Source organism: Tiliqua scincoides, chromosome 3 (genome assembly GCF_035046505.1).
Source record: "Tiliqua scincoides isolate rTilSci1 chromosome 3, rTilSci1.hap2, whole genome shotgun sequence".
NCBI lineage: Eukaryota > Metazoa > Chordata > Lepidosauria > Squamata > Scincidae > Tiliqua > Tiliqua scincoides.
In genome coordinates this window covers 148,313,356-148,333,006 of record NC_089823.1, presented here as the reverse complement: position 1 = coordinate 148,333,006, position 19,651 = coordinate 148,313,356, and the positions used below count along the sequence as shown (strand labels likewise).

General features: G+C 41.1%; 1 protein-coding gene across 1 annotated transcript in view; it reads right to left on the bottom strand.

The window, feature by feature from the left end:
- Positions 1-1,050: 1,050 nt before the first annotated feature.
- The window catches only part of ARID5B (AT-rich interaction domain 5B), a 230,451-nt gene continuing 211,850 nt past the window's right edge, over positions 1,051-19,651 (bottom strand). Inside the window, exons 9-10 of the mRNA XM_066621840.1 lie at positions 13,488-13,686; positions 1,051-9,121 (exon numbers count right to left, since the gene is read on the bottom strand). Coding sequence (XP_066477937.1) covers positions 6,965-9,121; positions 13,488-13,686 — 2,356 coding nt within the window. The 3' untranslated portion in view covers positions 1,051-6,964. The remainder of the gene's footprint in view (positions 9,122-13,487; positions 13,687-19,651) is intronic.

Genomic DNA, 19,651 nt, shown 5'->3' with positions numbered 1-19,651 from the left:
TTACAGTGTACATGAAAGTCTTCATAAATGTCATTTGTTTGGTTTTAAAACTACTGAGGTCCGTTGCTTCCTCCAATGGTGTGAGCTGCTCTTCTGTTCTCCATTGTATAGCTCTGAATGGAGATCAACTTCTTTGACCCATGTAACCCTTTAAGAACACTATGTACATGCATATGTGTGCACCACTGTACATCAGCGCCCCTACAACTTTGTGTGGATGTGAGCAAAATTATGCTGTGAAACACAAAGGAATGAAAAAGCAAAGGAAATTGCCACACAAGTATGAACAATGTTTTTATTTTAATCACACCCTCAGACTCACAGCATGGGGTGTGTATGCTGAGATTCTGCAGAAGGCCAGAATGTGGCACTGGACACAGAAATCAGTCTCCTAAGAATGTGATCATTCGTTTAACAACAAGAAGTCCATAGAAGCCCTTGGAGATGCAAAGATATGCTTGCAAGTGTATGGAAACTGCCTGGAGGGGAATCCCTGTTGCCAGAGGGATGGTGCAGAACACAATTTCAGGACTGAGCTTTCTGCCTGCATAGTTCCTTGCGCGCGCGCACACACACACACGCACACACACACACACACACACACACACACACACACACCAATGGCAGGCAAGATTGGAATAAACTGTGCAAAACAAATTTAGATTATGCAAAGCAAATCATGCATATTTGCACTATTTATACAGGTTGCAGAATTCTTTTTGGTCACAGAATTTGAGTTGCCCTGACTCAGAACTTTGGCCGGGGAGGGGGGTTTGAATAGTGTACCCAGCTCTGACATATCCATTCTTCCATCTGAGAAATTGCCTGTGTGTAAGCAAACAAACTGTACTTGGAAAACCAAAGTTGCATTTCATCTCACTGCAGACATTGGGGGGGGGGGGGGGAGGTTTTCTCCAGAGAATCTGCCTTTGAGCAGCTAAAAGGTTATAATGGAGCAACCTCTAATTCCTTGTGTGACTGGTTTACAGATGAATTAATCAAACACAAAAGGAGCAGATAGTAACATTTTTTATTAAATATTACAGTGGATCAAAAAGTACAAAATATCTTTTGCTTGCTATGTGATTGGGAAACTATTGGCACATAATACAGTATCAAAAGCATTAATACATACAATTTGGAAAACATACAAAAATTGAGTGTTTATAGTTGGCTCAGCTTCTCTTTCTTTCTTTCTGGTAGTGTTTAAACTTAAGGTGAAAGGTTACTCAATAACCCTCTTATTTTTTTAAAAAATGGGAAACTATATAATATTACTGGGCCAGTTTTTCTATATACAAATAATCACCTTACAGCGCATATAAGCTACAATAACTTGAATCACAAGAATGTATACACTATTTACAACAAAAGAACGCTGAAAACAAAGTATAAACAGCTAGTAGATTATGCTGCCTTTGTTAGACCATATTTAAAACTATGTTGTGGGGGGGGGAGTACATGTAAAATATCAAATACATTTACAGCAAACACCGGTTAAGTGCTCATGACAATAGTTTCAATACTGTGGACCTCAAGTCAGTGAAATATTTTCTCATAGAAGCATTATGAATTGTGAAATGGGGCCAGATGTGACTGTGCTCACTGTCACACAATCTGACCAATTGGAGCTATGAGTGAATAGAAACCAACCTCTCCCTTTAAAGGCACACACCACACAAAATATTCCCACAGCCATCTATTTGCTTCCATTAGTCACAACAGCATAGGACAGATTTGTGGGCAATATCCGAGAGAAGTTAAATATTACTTTACTGTTGCTCGATGCTTCCTCTGTGGCTGCTCCTCTATTATTCTAGGTAACCTCTACTTACATCGATACGGCTGACTATGTGATTATGAATCACCCTAGCAACGCCCCATACCAGTAGGGTGCTGTTGCTAGCCACATGGATGTCTCCATGTTTCATGTGTGGGAGCAGTCACACGAACCACACCACTCCAGGGAACATCCAAATGGGACCAAAGTCATAACTAGTTCTTCTTGCCTGCAAAGATTCAGGCACAACGTGAAGTACCATGGACATGGCAGCTATCATGTTACTCCAAGCATGATGTACAAATAGGACCCCAAACTGTAGCTACATTTTGTTGGCTTGTGCCCTGCCTGTATCATGCAGCAATTCTATAAGCTAGAAAGCAACCATTCTTAGCTTTATTTTTGGACTCTGATTAAAATGGCAAATTCTATACACTATGATCAATAAAGTGACAATCCAGTTGAAAGAGGATGTACCTAGGGATTTTTTTTTCATCTCTTAAAACCCAGGATTTTTTCTTCTCCTAAAGTCAACTGCTTCTAACAAGACATTACATGAAAAAAGTGTTTCTTTGTCTTTCAGCTCACCAGCCTTTAGAATCTTTAATAAATCCTGAACAGAATGCGTTGGAATTGCAACATTCCTTGGAACCAGCTCTTGGTAAATAGATTTATTACACTCTTGCCAATTAGATTCTGCTGTTTCCTTTACCAACCTACCAATAACAATGGCTTGATTACACAAAGAAAAACTTGTGCAATTTCATTCAATAATAAGGCCCCTTGAACTCCAACAAAGCAAACAAAGCCCCATTTAAGATGCTGAGAGTAGTTCTCTGCCAGTGGAAAATTTAATACTTCATAGAAATAATGGATTTTTTTAAACAGTTCTTAAACAATGCTTGCCCCTTACTGAGGATTATGTCTCCATAACTCTTCATTTGCCCTTATTTGGGCCAGCATATCATGAACTTCCTTAACACAAGTCAGCCTTCCTATTGAAGGAAGCGGTTAAAAAAATCAATTAACCCTACAGTATGTTTTAGAATGGTCTGAGCAAATTCCAGAATGATGTGATAAAACTGAAATTGGAGACTTGTAAAATAAATACAGGAGGTTAAGACATAACAGATAGGATTGCCAGATCGATCTTTCAAAAGAGTCATTCAAGGGTGTAGGATGGGCAGTCATGTGCCCTGATATGCATATTGAGCTCAAGTGCACAGGGGCCTCAACGGCAAGGGAGGGGGCAGCATCACATACACAAGAGACTGTGGGAAGTGAAAGGGAAAATGGTTAAGGGCCATGTACCACTTGCAGTCAAGTGGAGCTACCATTGCCTGCAGGAAATCACTTGACAAAGGTGAATAATTTTATGGAGCTGTGCTGTTCCGAAACAAGGGACCATCCTTCAAAAACAAGGACCTTCCCTGAACTAAGAGCTATCAGGCAATCCTGATTATCTCGAACAAATGCATTGCATTCCCTGGTTTACAATACTGGGCACGATTCTGACAATGCTTACTGCAGGCTTGTACAAACCTGCCAGCTTCCCCTCTCCCCCTTCACTGCAATTATGATATTAGTCAGGTTTAGTGCAATTTTACTAACAATGCTCTCTATAGCATCTGATCAACTAAGACAGTGATTGTTTTTTAAATGTTTGGAGCACAGCAGAAAAAAGTCTCCCAAAACCCTGCATTGGCACATTTAGGTTCTAAATTCTACTAGCCTGCTTATGCATCATCAGTTAAATATAGTTTTTCCACAAGAACATAAAAGCATATAATTGAAGATAACATTGATCTTTAACAGTAGATGTCTATTATTCTGGTTTTTCCACCGTTGTATATTAAATAGGTTACATAATATATTGCAATTGGCTTCATATCACAGGAAATTTTAATATAGGATGTCTGGCATGCATGAATGGCGTTGCTTAAGTAGTTTCCACTAGTTTCCAGTAGTTTTTATGACTTCTGCATTTGAATTGTTATCTGGGATGGGTTCCGATCATTAACAGTTTTCACATTGTAAAAATGCTTCCAAAATTCAGCCTCTCTATGTAGCTGTCCACATTTTCAAGGCCCACAACAGAGAAGCTCCACACAAAGGAATCCACACCATTGTAAGAGGACTGTTTTCTGTGGGAAAAGTTGCCGCTTCCACTTATGGGCTGTTCACTCTTAAAAACTATTCCCTGGGAAATGTAGCTATATCTCAGCCTCACGCAAAGGCTCACACAACTCTGGTCAGTCAGTGTACACCTTGAGCCAACTGCTCAATGAGCTGCCCTGGTCATGCTGGGTCATTTGGCAACAGCCAGTGGTGTGTGAGGAAGTGAGGTGGCAGGGATACATATGGCTGTCTTGTTACTTCTGAACTGGCAGTGGAAACTCAGCAAGTCAGTGAGAGAGACCTGAACCTCCAAAGACATAGCTATGCTCTTCAAACTATACTGCTGATTCCCATCAGTGCAAATTGGTCATGTCTCTTTCGACCTGAACAAAGTCAGCTATGTTACAGCACCTGCAATGCCGCCTCTAAATGGGCAATTTCCACTGTGCTGGTAGATGGTATAAGGCAGGGATTGGTAACATGGTAACTTCCTCTGACCCTGAGCTTATCACCCAATTCCAAGGACCTTCCCTTCCATTATGGACCTCAAACACTCACACAAAAGTTTAAGTACAAGACAAGGGCTCTTTAACAGTGCCTCCTACCACACCCGCCCCATCAGTGTGTCCTGAGCTGCTCACTCAAAGAGACAGGCAACTTTGAACCCCTTTCTTCCTGTGTGAACTGCAACACAGGCCACCAGCTACCTCCTTTTGCACTTCAAAGTTCACTCAGGCAAAAGCCAAGGCAGAATCAAATGAGAGCAAGGGCCACACTTTTCTTGCAAGAACAACACTTGTACATGTGTGCACATGATACAAATCAGGATTGTAGTGGTGGAAGGAACTTTTTAACCCTTTCTCCCCACCTTGGCCCTGGTCATGATCGGGTGCCTTCCCCATGGGTACTATTTGACAAAGAATAAAAGGCTCCCTTTGATGGATGGGGGTGTGTGTACACACACCTGCCAGATTGGAAGCCTGGTGAAGGCAAAATGTTAAAGCCTGTATTTCACCACAGTCTCAATTTGTATTGCCCCCCCTTGCAGCTGCTTTTATTTTTTCAGGAAAAATTAAGCCCATCAGTCTTAATGATGGGTATAATATAATGTGTATAGTTTTATTGCAAGTGGTCGGTTAAGGTCCATAAGGCAAAGACTCTGACTATTGCTCTTCAAATGGGGAGAGAGAGATGAAGGTGGTGGGGTGTGTATAGTAGAGGAGCCCATTATTCATGGCTGAGTTGATTATAAATAATGAGCTTGGTCAACTCCTTTCCTAGCATGCACAGGAACAGACCAGTAAGAAAAGGCCCTCCTGTTCAATTCACAGCAGGTCCGCTTTTAAATTAGCCGCTGAGCCCTCTGTGCTATGGTCCTGATCCTGCAATGATTAAAGCGCTCTAGTGGCTGTTCCAGCAAAATATCTCAAGACTTTTTTAGCTTTACAGTAGAAAGACTCTTTCATTAGAGTCCAAAACAAGATGCTCAGGCTCAAAGTTCCACTGGTCTGGAACTTGTGTTCAGTGGGGTCAAACTTTATTAAAGTCAAGTACTCTGGCTTAAGTGGCTTGTAGATGAAGCTGCCATTATGTTCAACGTTGAACTGCATTTTAAAGTACTTTGCTGGAACACAATGGAATGTTCAGCATTTTGTGGGACCAACTGCTAGAGACCTATGGTGGGATGGAAGGAACCACCAGGGACAGAAGGCCTGCAAGGGACCCCCAAACAACAGACTGCTCCTAGTCATAACCCTTCTGTCTGGAAGGACATCCATCCTCACCAGGCCTCCCTTCAACAGCACAGAACCAAGGCTATCTTAAACTAAAACACAGTTGTTTTTTTCCTTTCTCCTTTAATGACTAAAATTCTTGAAATAGTTTCACAGCCCACAAGAAAGGTCCTCTAGACTCCAATGTTACTGAGTAACTTGTTGCCAGCGCAGTCCTGAGTATGTTCCCTCTCTGGTATGTAGGACAGTTTCACAGCCTAGATAAAGTTAAGTACAAATCTGAACAAATTCACAGACCATGATACAGGAAAGCCAAATCTCAGTGGCTACAAAAAGAGCAATATTTGAACATCAGAACCATCCTGGTGGGTGAGGGGAGAGCTCAGCACCTTTCATGATCAGGCCGCTGGAGAAGGAACTCAAGTTTGGACTCATGGCACCATTGTGTGATCTACAGTATGCTTCTCTCCATTTGAAGGTTCATTGAAAATTGATGCTTTTGTTTTGTAAACAATGATAAGACCACCTCAAAAAGCTGCTCTAAAAAAGTATTAGCTGAGGAAGGAAAAGAAAAATAGACAGAGCAAGAAAAAAAGAAGCAGCCCTCAATAGCTACAGCCTTTTTTCTTTCACAGGAACAGTCGCAGATAATTTAAAAACAAACAGAGCACAGGATAAGCTGAAAAGAACTTAGATAAATTATACAAGTGAACTCGACACTGGTAATTTTTGTTTAAAGCAGATATGTACAGTCCAATTTAACAGTGTTCACTTTTTTCTGGTTGAATAGTGTTAAGATGAAACCCTATGCAGTTTTACTATACATTGCATTGATTTAACTCTGAAAAGTCAGGAAACAAAATGGTACCCGAAGAAACAACCTCCACAGATTATTTGCATTCCCTACCTTCTCTTTCAATCAGACCTGCCTCTTTCTCTATTTGAAATGCTCCGTAATCCCCCACTCCCTTTGGGGAGAAACACACACAAACTGAGACCTTTTCCTCTGAGATCAGGCACAAGGCCCAATTTGCCACCTGGTTTTGTCTGCTCTGATGTCTTGTTTGCAGCCAGATATAGATCCATTTGGAACCTCTCATGCAAAGTGAAAAAACCCTGGAAAAGAGCAGATGTGGGAGCCAGAGCTGGAAAAAAAAGCCCCAAACCGAACCACAGTCTTGTCTCAATCAAATCTGAAGCATTCAGCAATGAGGGGTGAAAACTGCTTATTGGCTAACACAAATATTGATTTCTTTCATTGTGAAAATTTGCAAGACATCACAGGCTAAAGGAATGTAGCTTTGTTTTGTTCTTTGTTTTTTAAAGGGAGGATTTACAGTTTTGTGCTCGGATGTACAGAAGATAGCTGAGAAGGCGGGAAAGCAGCCTGAGGATTGATAGCAGCCAAAGGATAAATGTTGTTGTGCAAAAGGTCACCATATGAACTTCCTACGGGTGCCGCAGCAGCAGCTAAGTGCCTGTAAAGCTGCTGTTGTGAATTTCCAGGGGAAGCAAGGAATTGTCTTTGCACCATGAATGAATGGAGAGCCAAAGGCTGCATTAGTGGAGAAAGCACTGTCTGATTTTTCAAGTACTGCAGAGGGTGAGAGTAACCAGCAGGGATGCGGTTGCTCAGGCCGCTGCACAGAGTTCCTGGGTACAAGCCTGTGAAGATGGGGTTTGAAAGGGGAAATTTGTGGCCCTCCAGCATGCCACTGGAAGGCAGGCCGTGCACTGATTTGCTGCCCTCGGCCTCTGGCTCAAGACCTTTGTCTTTTGCAGGTGCTTCCTTTGGTAAGCGCAGGGGTGAGACAGCACGGATCTTTTTTTCTGAAATGGCTTTGTCCAAATCCTCCAGACTCCGCTTCAAAGGCCGAGCTGCCCCAATGGCCTGAGCACTGGTTTTGTGACTCAGTATGGGATGGACCATGCCTTCCATCTTCCTCAGGTTCTGCTGTTTGCCAGGCCTGAGGAGGGCCTCGCCGTGCTTCTTGGGGGCTGACACAGTCATAGGAGAAACGCGACAAGCTTTGGGATGGCAGCCTATGCTCAGAGGCTGGCTGCTTGAGCCTTGAAATTGGGAGGTACCTTTCCTCTCCTGCTGTCCCGAGGACACATGCATGAGGCCAGGCCCCAGGGCTTTTGCAGTCTGTTTGTGAGCCGTTTTTGGAAGACTCAGATCTGTTGGCTGATCATCTGATGAGACTTCCAGAGGGGCCTTTTTCTCATGCGGATGCAAAGGGGGGTGGTAGCTTAGGTTTCGCTTGTCTTGGTGCTTGTGCTGAGAGAACATCGAAAGGTTTTCTGAGTCTCTGTACATGTCCCGAGGGAGATACTTTGACACCTGCTCATTACTAAGGTGGTGTTCTGTGTGCCTATAAAGGCTGTGCAGGTGAGGAGATGAGTAAAAGTCTGCCAAGAAGGGGGGCATATGGGAGTGGTGCAGGGCCCTTTTCTCATTCATTCTGTCTTTCATGTCCTGGATGTCTGACTTCAGCGCATAGGATTCAGCCAGAGCGCTCAGGTGTTGCTTGGTAAAATCACAACACTCAGAATCTGGTCTCTTTAACAGTGATTCGTGCCTATATGGTTCACTGGCAGATTTCCTTTCCTCTGAACTCTTGGGCTTAAAACTTTGCACATGCTGGATCACAGACGGCCTGCTAATGGCTGCAGCCTCTGGCAGGGGAGCATGAGGAGTCTGTGGCATGCTTGACGGCAGTTCATCCCTGCCGTTTAACTTCTTCTTGCTGATCAAAGGTGGGGGCGAGCCATAAGGATAGCTACACGAGAGGGCTGCCCCACTAACCTGGGACAGGAGCTTCTTCTTTGCCAGAGGTGACATGATGCCTGGGTTACCTTTAGAGTAGATCAGTGGTGTGTAATTGAAACCAGGATCTCCATTAATAGAGCCTGGCAGCTCTTTTTCTTTGAACATATCAAAATTTTGTACCACAAGGACTTTGGGACTCTGCTTCAGTGCATTGTGTATGTCCTCATTTCCCAACTGATCCACTTTAACTGTGCAGTTGGCAATATAGTCCGCCATTTCTGGGAGTTTATCATCCTCCATCTCATTTTGACTTGGCAGCTGTATTTGGATGGTGGGGAAGTTGGTGAATGGAACTTCTTGGCCCTCACTTTCCAGATTGTCTGCAAAGCTGTGCGCTCTTGGTTCTTGCTTTGGCTCTTCTGTGTCTTCTGAAGGACTGGGTACTTTCCCAACAGTGGAATCTAAGACAACATCCTCTTTTGGGGCCACCGAAGTACTTGAAAAAGAGCCCTCGGCTGTCATCTCTTCCTTGATTTCCTCAGTGTTTGAGGTGGTTTCCTTCAAGTCAATCTTTTCCAGAGATGTTGGCCCAGATGTTGCATCTGGTGGGGAAACCTGGGGCCCTTCTACAGACAGCTTCATCTCATCAGTTACAGTTAGTTCAGATAAGCTTTTGTGGTCTGGACATTCTTGGTCTTTCTCTTGTTCTGATGAAACCTAATGAAATATATTAAATGAAAACTGTGAGAAAACACTGAAGGAAGAAAGAGAAAAGCCATCCAAAATCAAACACAGGACACAGCAGAGTCTCTTGGAAACAACCTTGTCAACCATTGTGTTGAAATCTAAATGCTTTTGGGTCCAATCCTATCCAACTTGCCAGCACTGGTGCAGCCACAATGCAGCCCCAAGGTAAGGGAACAAATGTTCCCATACCTTGAGGAGGCCTTTGTGACTGCCTCCTCATCACAGAATGCAGCGCATGCCCCAGCACTGGAAAATTGGATAGGATTGGGCCCTCAGTAGCCATTAGTAGATTTAAACATACATCCAACTTATGAAAATTTTAAGGAATTCACATGCCCCCTTTAGTGTCATAGTAAGTCTTCTTTATTCTGCAAATACTTGTTATCAGACTGCATTAAAAAAAAATAAGTTCCACTGATGTGCTGACCAGGCAGCATTTGTGCAGAGGTCACCTCTTAGTTAAGGGGACAACTGTTATGTTCACGATGCAATCTAGAAATCTATAAAACTACTCTCAATATTTAATCACACACGTACATCCACAAACCCAAACAAGTTGGTTTGACTTCATTTATCTCTATTTTTAATCAAATCTCTTGGCACTATTAAAGCCAGTGCTTTCAAAAATGAATCATCCCCATTAAAAATTTTTAAAGACCTAAGTGGGAGAAAAAGCAGGTATCATTTATGCATTCTGAAGAACTGATGTTGTGGCTCAACTGAGGCCCCATTTCTTCAGGGATTAGAAGGAAGTCAACATGCAGCAAGAGCATCTTGCCATTTTCTAGACTGAGCTTTCCCCACTTATAGCCACAGAGGCTACAGCTCTTCATGCTCCTTCGTTAATAAAGCTTGTGCACTCAATTCTTGCTATTCATTACATTATGTAGAGGAATGAACTGTGACCCGGGAGGTCATTAGAGTGCTCCATCTGTGATACAGCTGACGGACAATCCTTTTCAAAATTACTATCATTCTACTCTGATATGCCTTGGTAGAAGGCAGTCATAAAGCAGCACTGTTGTCTGAGCCCTTCTATTATTATTGTCACCCCCCCCCCCACACACACACTTCTTCTTTCTTAGCTGGAAAGAGGAGGCATCAGAAAAGTTATTATTTAAATGCTGCATTAGAGGGCACTGCATGAAAGATGGATGTAAGGCAGCCAATGAATCACAATCCTCTCCAAGATTTATGTCATTGCAGCTACTTTTAAATTTTCCCATGTGTTGCGCTTTCCCATTTCCTATTATTTAACGTGTCTGTTACTCATTGTGACTGCTTTAATTTTTTTCTTCATGAGGAAACTTAACCTAAAAGATGCCTTTTGCAGTCCAAATACCATCATTAGCCCTTTCGCAAAAATTTTATCATTGGCCTCTAGAGCTTATACAATTACAGGAAAATACCAGACAGATGAGCAAAGCAGACAGAGAAAAACTCATATTTAATAACTAGATGTCCTGCTCTTTTTTCCTGTTGGGCAACACTTTGATTGGAGTTTTTAACTGTGCAAGAGCAGTGTGCATGGTAAGACTAATATGTCATCTTGTACTCAGTTACTTTTGCAATCACAAAAAAGAGCCAAGTAAAACTGTAAAACTGAACTGTATGCAATCAAAGGCTCTATTCACACAACCAATCTTGAGGAAGAAGAATCATTAGGAGATGATGGTCCCTCTCAGTGTTGCGCTGAAAATACAAGTTACCTGAAAAACTTTACAAAGCATATTTTTCTCAACCTGTCAAGGTAAAAATCAGAGTACTTGGGGAGTACTTTGACAAGACAATTTTATAAGAAAGTGATTCCCACGGCTGCAGAAACTTCATTTCAAAATCAACTCCAAACCACAACAAATCAAGAGAGATGTGGAATCATCTCAATGTGCACAGTGGGGCTTATGACTACTGCCACTGTATCAGGAACTCCACATGCTGGAATCAGTGAACTGCTTTTGAAACTCGGGGGAGTTTCATTGTAAAGAATGAATTGCTCCTATTGGGCAGAATTCAGTAAAAGGTAACTGCAATGCAGTCTTTCTGAAAATAATACAGTGGGTCATACTGAACCTTAGTCTCATTGATGACCATGAGGCTCAATAGCAGCCAACTTTTGTGGGATGGTGTCCACTTTCTTTAGTAACTTTTGGCGTCTCTGAAAAAAAACACTAGTCACAAAGACACATATGCACCTCTGCCTTCTCCTTTGTACATCGGGTCCAGCCACAACAAGAAAAATTTAGTTTGTAATGTAGTAGTTTTCCCTAACTATATGCTAACTATAGTTTTCCCTAACTATATCACACACTTCTCCATAAATAGATATGGTTTGATCTACTGCAGGGAGGTCAGCCTAGCCCACCTTTCCTCTCCAAAATTCCAAGTTTCACTTTTAGATCATAAGATGTGACAAATTGTTTTAGGTGTGAGAATCTCACCTTCAGACTTAAAAGACACAAGGGGCCCCATCCTGTCCAATGTTCTAGTGCTGATGCAGCCATGCCAACAGGGCTGTGAGCTCCATCCTGCAGTGAGGCCTCCTCAAGGGAAGGGAAGGTTTAATCCCTTACCTCGAGGTTGCTTTGAGACTGCATCAGCACTGGAAAGTTGGACAGGACTTGGCCCTATGATAATTAATTCATTTTTACAAACTTTTTTTTCAGAAGCAAGACAATTACTAATATATTTCTGAAAGTTATAAAAACTGAGATTGTTCTGAAATTTAGCATTGAAAGATTTAGAGAGGCTGAAAAGCTTTGTAGGGTTCCTGACAGATTTGCAAGAACTTGATATTAAAAGCGTCTACGTTACAGTCTGACAGGAGAAAATAATTCCACTGCTGTGTTCTTGCAGAGAGAAACACACATAATTGCATTTTGTATAATGCACTTTCTACTCTCAGCCTAAGAACTTGACCTAAAAAAAAAATAACTGCAGTTTAAGAAGCAGGAAATTTGAGACGCCAAACAACAAAAGCAAGGAAATTCAAAGTTTAGAATGACACTCCATTGCTAGCTTGTTAGGTTGCACCAAGCTATTGCAGCACATATGGTATGTAACACAACTCGTTGATCCAAACCCCCTGCAATAAATAACAAGGCACAAAGGGATGAACAAGGAATGGAATGCTAGTCTTAACTTTGAATTTCCTTGCTTTGGGCAATTCGTGTTGCAATCCTGCCATCGCTTAAGCAGGTCTGTGTGTCCTCTTTTATGTATGTTTTAATCAAGATTCGGTCTTTTCAAAACCTGTCTTTGGTTTACGATTAAATTAAAAAGAAAAAGGAAAAAACTTTGTAGAGTCTGTTGCAGAGACTATGCTAATCATAGCAGTGCAAGCTACAAGTCAGACATTCCTTCTCTAAAATGTCTCAACAATCTTGCATTCTTTCCTACAATTGCCCCCTTTACAACCATGTCTGCATCCCAATCCTTACTTCTGTGGCTATCACTGCTTAACTCACAGTGTGATTGTTTCCATGAGATATGGTGCCTTTTTGGACATTACCCCCACAAAGCAAAATTGTACTCTATGCTCCTGAGTGCAGCAAACTAGTAATGTGGTAATTTGTAGTATTACCACATGGCGGCAGGCTCTCCAAAACACCTTTCCATATACAACAATGATAGGTTGAAATCACTATGGTGACAACTTTATCATCTAAAACATGGGTGAAATGCCCCCCTGCAATGGCTAAATAGCTGAGAACAGCTTATTTAAGAGAAATAGCTTATTTAAATGGTCCATGTGCTTCTTGTGCATCTGAGGCAGGCTGTGGAATCCAGGCAAGGAGGTGGGTGCCAAAGCTGTAGAGAGCCACCAGTGAAGATACTGCAGGCCACATGAGACCCCCAAACTGCCCTATGCATACCACTGTTATTGACACTTGAAGACTTTTCCATGGCAACAGCTCATTGCCAAATGCACTCAATATAGTAGGCCTTTATACACTCTTCCTAATCACAGATGTCAAAATATCATCAGTTATACTCAGATTTTCTGCGTAAGCTGAGGAACTGATTTCTCTATTACTTCTTTAAATGCATAATATATGTAAATCTAACTTCCAAATGAATAACTGCAAATCATCATATGACTAAATAACACAGGTTTTCTTTGTATTGATTTGTACACATTGGTTCACAGCTGCAAGCATCTTTGTGGCCCTTTCCATATCTAAGATTCATATTTACCAAAATAAACATGGCAGATTCACTCTCCAATCTTTGACTCAAATTATATATCTGGTTTCTGGACAGATTACTATCAAAACAGCTCTGTAAAAATGAAGGATAATAAATAAATGATAATAAATTACAGAAAGATTAAGCTAACCTCGGGTGCTTCTTGGGGTTTCTGTGTACTGTCTTTTTCCTTCTTGTTCTTTTGGTTTTCATTTTTGATGCGTCTTGTACCAGACAATTTTGTCTTACTTTCTCCCTCCTGGGTGATGTTATCTTGTTTTCGAGGTTTCACAGGAGGCAGCGGCTTATCTTCTTCTCCTTTAATAAATCTTTCATATGGCAGGATTAATCTAAAGAACAAATAATTGATCAGTTCTAGAAGCTCTCGCCAACAAAGGGAAGAAAAAGTATTGCCTATAAGAAATTGTTAAAAATCTCCTTGTAAAAACTCAGGAATGAATGATAAAAGGAACAGATGGTCAGTGTGCAATAGAGCTCTGATCAGAAGGCCAGTTTTTCCAAGTGCTATTTAACTGAACTAGTGAGTGTATCTCACAATGGGCCATTTCACACATTATGCAGCAATGAAATTTTGCCACCAAGTGTACGTTTGACAGAGAGCTGTAGCCAATACTTGCTCTCTGATTAGTGTACTTGTACTATATGATACATGCTTCCCACATTAACACTTTATTTTATACTTTTAAAATGGATACTTTAAAGAGTCTTAGGTTAAAAAATACAGTGGTCCTAATTAAGCTGACAACAATTAGTTGTTATGACTAACTGGAACTTATGGTACCTGTTAATCATAGCTAACTTTCATTCCTTTCAATGGGACTCACAACCCCAATCCTAAGCATATCCACTCAGGAGTAAGTCTCATTATAGCCAATGTGGCTTACTCCCAGTTAGTATGGATAGGATTGCAGCCTTAGGGCCCAATCCTACTCAGCGTGCGCCAGCTCACTGACAGCGTACAGTGTTGCAAATATGCCATAAGGCACGTTTGCGAGCCCTAGTGCCGGTGCTCTGCTAATGCAAGCCCAGCACTGGCTGGCGCCGGTGGAGCACGGGAGCTCTGCCACTTGGTGGTTGCACGGAACACTAAGCAGTGGAGAGACAGGTAGGGGCATGGGAGGAGGCATTCTGGGGTGGGGGAGGCAGAGGGAGGGTGGAGAGGAGGCATGCCAGGGGCGGGAGCAGGGCGGGACCAGTGGAGCTTAGCTGGACACAAAGGCTCTTCATTCTACGCCAACCTTTGGTTTGTCTTAGAATTGAGTAGCCCCATTGCCTACCCCACAGCTACGGCTACAGGCAGGATGGGGAGGCCCTCAGCAGAGAGGTACATGTGATCCAAGGTGCAGCAATGTGGGGCTCCTAACGCTGCTGTTATTATGTCATGTCCTATGACATGAATTGCAGGTTGCTAGGAATGTCCAGTATACAGTTCATTATTCAATGGGGGGGGGGGGGGAGAGTTGTCATATACAAGCATTATTTCCATTGGAATGCTCTCCAGTAATTAGTTTTATTATCTTATAAATGGGTCATCATGAATCGGCCTCCAGTACCCAGTGGATGATATGATTTTGTCAAACAAAGAATAATGGGCATGGAACCTTTATTGCCTCTCTTTGAAAAATTGAGGAAGTGCTATGGGGAATATTTTGTGGGTAAGAGGACTGACTTTTCTTAAGGGAAAGAACAGAGGGGCTGCCAGGAGATATCTGGCACAAGGGACATGGCATAGGAAAGTAAAATATATATATATTTAATATTTGCAGAGTACTGCCTTCCAGGGTGTACAAAATTGCTTTAGAAAAAAACATCAGTATTGCAATCTGCATGTTTTCTCTCCAATGTGGATCTTCCAAAAGGAAAAATAACCCACATTATTAAAAGGAATAGATTGCCTTTGCAAGCCGAGTTTCAACTTCAGTGATTAAAGTTTCTATAATGCATTCAACATGATTAATGAATGACTCATAGCTGGATTAATGAAAGACAAAGGCTTTTAAAAATATGAACTTTAATATCGCAAGCATAGTGTGTGTGTCCGTGTGCTTTTTATAGAAAGGTTTCTGTGAAGAAAATGTATTTTGCTTTTAAAACAGCATTAATCTGCTTAAATATCAGACTTTCTTAATTAGAGCTTAATCTAAGAGTTCAAGGCAGACAACTTTTTTGTTCAGACACAGATTTTTTTTTTTTGTTATTCCAGAATCAGCTCCGAGCCATGCAGTTTTGATTTAGATACTTTAGATGTTCAAATACAGTTTGGCTTCAAGAGGGCTGGGGATTAGCTCGCTCGTGATGATAGTATTTCACATTTTAATAAAATACAACATAAATTATGTTAAAATACAAACCTAATTTATGCCATATTAGAAGCAAAATTCATTAACTGAGCATGCTCTGGCATGGGGATGTGCAGAGAGGCGTGAATAATACTTTCGAGCCCTGAATTTGGCAGCAGTCCAGTAATGAAGCTCAGCAATGCCCACAGGGAATATTGGTCTTCAGATCCCATTACAAACTGAGTTTAAACATGTTACAGCTGCTAAAACTGAAAACGGCTCTCTCTGTGCAGGCTTAGCAAAATAATATGGACTTTGCCAAATACTCGCTTCCCACTGTAACATTACAGTTAATGTTTATGTAATAAAAAAGAAGCATAACAAGGGAGAAGCAGGGGGAGAAATACAATCTTGTTCCTACTTGAGGCTGCTAAATTTCATTGGTAACAAGCACAAAATATTCAAGGCACACTTGAACATCTTCCTCTGCTTGGGACTTTCGGCAAAGGAGGTGAGGTTGGGTTTCAACAAGAGCAATATTTATATCTTTTCTGCCATGTGTTAAATATTTAAAGAATCAGATTTAACCAAAATACATTTTTTTGTGGCAATAGTTGTTAGCACTGCAGAAAGGATTGTTTGACTTTGTTTGGTTGCCATGGGAACATGCAGCCGGTTTGAAATCTACATATTCCATCGGTAAATGTTTCAAAAGCTGCTCATAGCTTTAAATTAGAGGATAATACTAAACCACCACCACTAGTCCTTTTAATAAAATATTCTGTGTGATTAACCACCCAGTAAAAGTAGGAATGGCAACAAGGCCAGACTTGACAAAGTAAATCACGGTTAGCTCTCTTTCAGAGGAACCTGGTATGGCAATTTTAAATTTTGACAACCAGGGAGGAAAAAAAAAGCACTCTGTCTCTTTGTTGTCCAATACATCCCTAGAACAAATTAGGTCAAGTGATAATGAGGACCATGGTTGACGAGAGTTCAACACTGGAAGTACATTTCCATTTTAGTGATTTTTACACTGAGCTCAGCAGTTGGCAGGAGGACAGCAATAAAAATACATTTCACAGAGCTGGTCAAAGGCCTAGCGCCAACAGCAGGAAATCTTGAATTAAATGTTTCTTGTATCTGGAGAGAACCATGACTAAGGTAAAAACTGAATCAAAACACAAAGATGGCTTGTTAGTGCAGTAGCTTCTCTCCCTTTTACATAAATGTGAATGCAAAGCTCTTTCTCTCCAGCAACAATTTTGGGTTTTTTAACAGCAAAATAAACAAGAGGCATACACCAATATGCATTGTAAAGTGTAGTGGATTAGAATGAAGCCTAATGCCACTGTAACTTCACAAAGAGGTATCCATTTGCTCAAGTTTTTATGGCTTGTTTTTTCTCTTCACTTATGCTGTCATGCTACAACACAATTACTCAAAGGAGGCAACCTTATCATTTGATTATTAGAAGCTGTTATAGTACAATAAAAACTTGTGGAACATCCAGCTAATGTACCATTAAAACATCTCTCTCTCTCACCCACACACACATACGCAGTCACTCACTCTATGTTTTGCCAACTGTAGGTCAATATTGCCCAAGACAGGAAGAATATGGTTCTCCGCTTTAGAAATAGCTATGCAGAATGTAACATGCCTAGAATTAGTACCTTGTCTTTGTGTTGAACAGCTGTCACTCAGAAGACAATTTACCTTTGTGAGAGATAAAAGGGTGCATTTCACAAACACTAACTGAAGATGGCCTAGAACACATACAAGCTCACCACACCCCACGCACACACAAGGTATTAAGTTTGTAAAACATTTTCAAAGCTGTGTTTGTCGCAAGTTGTGGAGAGAGCGGCCCATAAATTCTTAAGAAACAATCTTGCTGAAAGGGGTAGCATATGTGTATCGACTTTTTGTTGTTGGTGCTGCTACTGTTATTAATATTTATATAGCACCATCATGTCTACAGCACTTTACAGAATTGTGCTTGTAGTACCAGGTCCCTGCATCCAAGGAGCTTACAATCTAAACGTCAGTATGGAGGGCAAGAGGAGAGAAAGTCAAGGGTATTCATTTCCAAGAAACCCAGGGTGAGGTTTTCTTGCAAATGCCTTAATCATAAGTGCAGTTCATACATTCAGATTAATAAAATGCATTATTTATGGGATAATTAGCATAACTAGAATGTGTAAGCAGTAGTTATTAAAGAACAATCCTTCTGCAGGCAGCAGATTTCTGAACAGCACGGGGCTATTTTTTTCCCCTGGAATAATACAAGAATAACATTTTCCAGCCCAGAGCAGAAACAGTAGGGAAGTCTTTGCCATTAACCAAGCTCCTGATTAAATTCAGTGACTATGAAAAGCAAGATTATCCTTTAAAAAATAATGAAGGCAACTTAAAAATCAATACAAGTTGGATGAACAAATCAGCGTTGTATTAGTCCCAACTTTGTACAATCAGCAATATATTACATTTAATTGTGGTTATTTTTCTTTCTCTTTCAAGGAAAAAACACAATTTAGCTTGGCTAAACCTTGAATTAAATAATGGTGTCTACTGTTCTGAGTTTTTAGATTCCTGCATCGTCTGATGTTATGAAAAATTCAATGTACTTCTCTGCAGCAGAAGTCAGAGGTCATCAAATCTATTACAGTAATGTAAGTAATCTGGCTTTCTGCCAGCCTTTAAAAAAGGGGGGGGCATGGAGACAGATAATTTTATATTTACAAATTCTAAAATCCTCTGGGGACTTTGTCTCATCTCCAACAAAAGGCAGAAACTGCACATTAGAAAAATGTATTTCACAGCATGCCAAACATGTCTTCATCATTAGTATTTCATAAAAGACATTAAGAGAGAAAAAAATTATTCTCCTTCATTAGCCAACATTCTTCCCACATGCCATGAGAAAAATGTAACTCAAAATCATTTTTAAGCAATAAGTACTAATGTTTCATATTCTGATTGATGACTTTGCCAAATAACTAGTTTTTAAAACCAAACTCTCTTGCACAGGAAATAGTCAACTACTTTTTTTATAGTAGTAAAAACAACAGCAGTTTCAAGAATGACACTGGAAGAAAAAAATGCATGAAAGGAAAGGAAAGACTGAGGCTGCCAGCTCCATTTTTGACTCTTTACACAGAGTCTACACTCTTATGGGATTGGCATGGCTATTATCACCTCTGGTTCCACCCCATGCCACTCTAGTAAAGCAGTTATGTTGAAACCATATAGGACAGTGCTTCTCAAATATTTTAGCAGCAGGACCCACTTTTTAGAATGACAATCTGTTGGGACCCACCAGAAGTGATGTCATTAACCTGGAAGTGATGTCATGGCTGGAAGTGACATCAACCATTTAGGCTTCAAACCTAAGCCACAATCAGCCAAAGGTCCCATTACACACAGCACACACATGCTGTTATTTTGCATAGCTTGGAATCTAAACATTCCAGCTGGGAAGTCACAGACTTCGATCCTTCTCCAACCACCCAGCCCTCCCTCCTTTCCAGCATCTCATCTTACTACCTATTCAGGGCAAAGCAGCATGCCTCTCTCCCACCAGGAGCCTGCCCTGTGCAGCAGCTCTATACATTGTATTTTCAATAGCAGCTGAGCTAGGTGCTAAGCGACCCACCTGAAATTGACTCGCAACTCACTTAGTGGGTCCTGACCCACAGTTCAAGAAACACTGATATAGGAGAAGCAGTATCATGCACCACACCAATGCAGTCACATCAGTTCCAGTCTCTGATGCTACCCTGGTTATTCCCACATGATCTGGCCCCTCCTGTGTGGTTTTGCATTTCTCCACTATAAGCAGCAGCACAAGATGGGCCATGAAGGAGAGGACACAATATGAGAATTGAGACTATATTAAATTATTACAATGTTCTAAGACTAGGGAAGGATCATGGCCCTTGACCTAACAACTGTATTTTGCCTGCACAAGGGCACAATCCAACATCCGGCAATTGACTTTCACATGACTCTT